The sequence below is a fragment of the Papaver somniferum genome, chromosome 7, assembly GCF_003573695.1.
Source record: "Papaver somniferum cultivar HN1 chromosome 7, ASM357369v1, whole genome shotgun sequence".
Classification (NCBI taxonomy): domain Eukaryota; kingdom Viridiplantae; phylum Streptophyta; class Magnoliopsida; order Ranunculales; family Papaveraceae; genus Papaver; species Papaver somniferum.
Genome location: NC_039364.1, coordinates 231,015,321 through 231,019,448, shown reverse-complemented (window position 1 = coordinate 231,019,448; position 4,128 = coordinate 231,015,321). Strand labels below are relative to the sequence as shown.

General features: G+C 39.0%; 2 protein-coding genes across 2 annotated transcripts; both read right to left on the bottom strand.

Annotated features, from left to right (window-relative positions):
- Positions 1 to 705: 705 nt before the first annotated feature.
- LOC113296096 (E3 ubiquitin-protein ligase MBR1-like) lies at positions 706 to 1,456 on the bottom strand. Its single transcript, XM_026544434.1, has 3 exons — positions 1,310 to 1,456; positions 1,050 to 1,202; positions 706 to 891 (listed from the first exon to the last, which is right to left on the bottom strand). The coding sequence occupies exons 1-3, from the start codon at positions 1,454 to 1,456 to the stop codon at positions 706 to 708; spliced, it is 486 nt and encodes a 161-aa protein (XP_026400219.1).
- Positions 1,457 to 2,680: 1,224 nt separating this feature from the next.
- Positions 2,681 to 3,552, bottom strand: LOC113293466 (multiprotein-bridging factor 1c-like). The gene has a single exon (XM_026542093.1). It carries the CDS (start codon positions 3,466 to 3,468, stop codon positions 3,019 to 3,021), a length of 450 nt encoding a protein of 149 aa, XP_026397878.1. The 5' UTR covers positions 3,469 to 3,552; the 3' UTR covers positions 2,681 to 3,018.
- Positions 3,553 to 4,128: the final 576 nt, after the last annotated feature.

Below are 4,128 nucleotides of genomic sequence, written 5' to 3'. Positions count from 1 at the left end.
TATATACTGGCAGATGCTTCATGTCAGTGTTTAGGTAGGAAAAAGAAAACGAGGGGTTAATATTTGGAACCCGTGATTCCTAGTCAGGCTCAAATTGAGTAACAAAGACCCAATGAATTACAGGCCCTTACTAATCAATAGAGCCAGCTTCAAATCAACAAAGAAGGCACACCCTGAAACACCACATGAAGCAGCCATGAACACAAACAGCTGCAGCGGCTAATAGGGCCCTCCAGAGAAATTTATTAATTGGCCGTCTGATCCCATACCGTTGAACAAGTTATGCCTCTCAACTGAATTGCGTAGTGTGCAACAAAAGTTTCTTTCTCAGTCATTACTGGCAATTGTTGTCCTCAAGGTAATTTTGTAGGGGTTTGCAGTGAAGTTTTCCATATCACCACACTTGTTCATTCTCTGCAGCATGAAAGGGCAGCATTATTAACAGTGATTCATATTAACAACCATGCACCAACCTTCTCCCATTTAGTATTTACTTTCAGTTGCAGAGCAAGCTACGATTCAGTCAAGGGGAATTAGATTTTGTTGCAAATTTAGCTTATCATGTCAAGGACTCTGCTTTGTTAAAAAAAACTGTAATGGGATTTTTTCTAGGAAGAAACTTTGCCTTTATTAAAAAAATGAGATATTTACAAATGTGCAAGAGAACTAACAAACAACCCATAGTCGATGTTTGTGAAGTCCTTTTTATGCCACACTGCTGGGCACATGGTCAATCATAGCACAGCTAGGCATTTGCGGCTGGGTGTTTGCAGCTGGGCGTTTGCAGATTGGGCAAGCATTCTTCCCTCTCAGCCAAGGCTTAATGCAGTCCACATGGTATTCATGATCACAATTAAGAGTGGCAACTTTTTCCCCGCTCTCATATTCTGCCTGTAAAACGAACAACAAAAGTATATGTTAGATTGCGTATTCTTAATTTTCATCCTAATAATTTTCTTGCTCAAATATTATGGGCAAATTATGTTGTAGACGAGTTTTAGTCTTACTTTACTAATAATAACGCTTAACCATCCAGTTTCAATATTTACCTGACAAATAGTGCAGATCTCAGCCTCCTCGTTCTGATCTATAGACGCCGCAGATTCAATGTGAACTGTTCGTGTTTCTAAACTTCTTGAGATGGTTTCTTCTGATAATCCACTTCTTTGGACACCGAGACTCTCATCCAATTCTAGTAGTTGCTGCAGTTTGCAATGTAAAATCACATATTAGTTGTACTAAGAAACAATTACGGTTCAAGTGATGCATGCACCTTATTTCACGGAGAAGTTATGTCAAAGGCTTTTACCTCATATGTCATAGTGTTTTCGCTATCCAGAATCATACTCAAATGTTGTAACATATTAGCAGATCTTACAGTTCCTTCATTTGGTGCTGATCGTTCTTGACGACCAAGAGGGATGCAGAGACGGAGTTTACGTGTTATCCAACCCATTGACATTGGGACTATGCGCGCGTTGACAAACTGTACTTTAGCAAAAACGATCTACTGCATTCGAGAAATAAAATAGTATCGATAAGAAACTATAATTCTGCGGTGCATGTCAGACGAACATTAATATTTTCATGAACATAGTTAATTGCGGGGAGGAAGGAACACAGACGATCAAAGCATTATATGAGAAGATGAAAAATATTTTTACGCAAAGGGAAATATGATATGCCTACCTTGGTGATATTCACAGTATTCCCCAGCCCGAGGAAGAAGGTCATGCAAAGTTGCGTGGTAAGTATAAAGTTCTGTCTGATAGTCGGGTATATATATTGGCAGATGCTGAGATACTTTCAGTGTTCAGGTAGGTATCGGGATTCAAATTTAAGAAACAAGGGTTAATATTTGGAATCATGATTCCTAGTCAGGCTTAAATTGAGTTCTTCCACACACACACACACACAAAAAAAAACGCTTAAAAAAAAGGAAGTCGCTTCCCTTTCTTTTTTGTTTTTGTCATTGACATGTGAAACTCGTGGCTTGTGGTTACGGGCCTTACGGGTATCAACGTTTGTCTTCTGATCATACAGATTGTGCAACTTTTTTCGTGCCTAGATGAGATAAGCCTAATGAATGGGCTCGCAATTCTGAGTACATACTGTGTGGTCTTTACAAGCGAGTCAAGCAACCAATGATCATCGTCCAAGCAGCCGGATTGCAGCATCAGATTCCCAACTAACAGTTGGATGGTCTCTGTTGAACAACACAGCCTATGTACAATGTGCAGTGGTCAAACCATGATATGTTGGGAGTGCTGTTTTGGCTTTCTTCTTATTCTGAATCTCCCCACTGCTAAAGCAGCATGTGGCACTGTTGAGTTCAGGTTTTTGAATTAATTGGATGATCAGATTGTACTTTACTTTCCACCTACCTCATTCAATGCAACAAAGTTTCACTTATCATCTCCACCAACTCCAAACAAAATTCGAACTCTAATTCAATAAACACCCAATAAATGAAACTGGAATTTAACCTAAATTGAATTCTACCTTGTAAGGGTTCCTGTGAAATCATCTAGGGTACTGGTTTTGTGTGTTTCTGTGTTTCTTAAAGAGAGGACGGTATCCTGGTTTACAATTAGCTCAAGTTTGCAAGGCATTTAGTCAAATTTCCATCAACGAAACATAAATTAAAGCAATGAAATCAACTAAAACTCAGATTTACGCAGATTTAAAAGAAACTAATATTCCTTGATTTCCATTAATTCATCACCAACACATTTCAGTTTTCAACTCCAACATCTCATTACACCCAGAAGTAGCAGAAAACACGAAATTAAAGCGATGAAATCAACAGAAACTTAAATCTAAACGAACCTAAAAATTCCATTCATCAACAACACATTTTAGTTTCCATACTCCAACATCTCATTACACCCACATTCACAAACACTTTCAGAACACACTATTTTGTTTTTCCCCTTTTTTTTTTTTACAACTTTCCACATCTAAACCCTAAAAACATGAACCTACCAACACCTCACACCCCAGATCTGAAACTCCTCCTCACTTTCCATGATGAGTTTTGCCTCTGAGCTTAACACCAAGAACTCTCTCAAGTTTCCCCAAAACAATCTGGTTAGGAATAGCCTTCCCACTTTCATACTCTTGAATAACATGAGGTTTTTCATTAATCTGTTTTCCCAAATCAGCTTGACTCATCTTCTTCTCTAATCTTGCTCTCTGAATCGCCTGTCTAACTTCAGTTGAAACTCTCTCTAACGCTGCTGGTTCACCTGCTTCATCAAGCTTCCTTGCATCTATGACTGGAACTGCTGATGATGATTTCTTGTTAGAACCAGCGTTTGATTTCTTCACTGTTGATACTGAAACACCTGCTCTTAATGCTTGATTCACAGCTTTTGGATCTCTGAGATCTGATGGTTTTGGCTTTGATTTGTGGAGTACTACTGGTTCCCAGTCTTGAGTGATTGCACCTGAGAATCGTGACGGCATTTTTTATTTTCTGAAGGAAAATTTGGGGATGAGGATGAAATATAAGTTTCTTTTCAGATTTTGTCTGATTGTGGATGAGAAATGAAATGAAGTGGAGTGTTTTTATAGAAGAAGAATGAAAGTTCCAGACTCTTTCTCGAAGGTTCGAGCTTCTCTTGGTGGGAAAGTTAGGATCATCTAATCTAATGGTGGAGATTGTATGCGAACTTTCCAGAAACGTGACTGGGCTGTGTATGTGGGCTTAATTATCTCAAATAAGTCCACCAATCAACGATCGGATTTTCAGGCGCCCGAAACTTTGCACAAGGTGTACTAGTGGAGGTGAATACAACAGTGCACGTCGCAGCTTACGTATAACACCAATAGAGAACATGGCAAATGACACAAGGTAATGGAAGGTAACCGGTGGGGGAGCCAGGTTTTCAAACCAGGGACTTAAAGAAAAATTACAGTAAAACATCGAGGCGGCCGAAGGATGTGGCAAATTTTTTTGGACATGATGGACTAAACTAATGAAATCTCATGTTTTTGGGAAGGTTGTATCCAGGAAGATGAGTCGGCGTAAAAACTTATCTGTACTTTTATGAGATAAATCCACACGAGATAGTTTGTATTCCTATACGAGACTTGTTCTTGGACAAAAGGGCTTTCAGTTTTCAG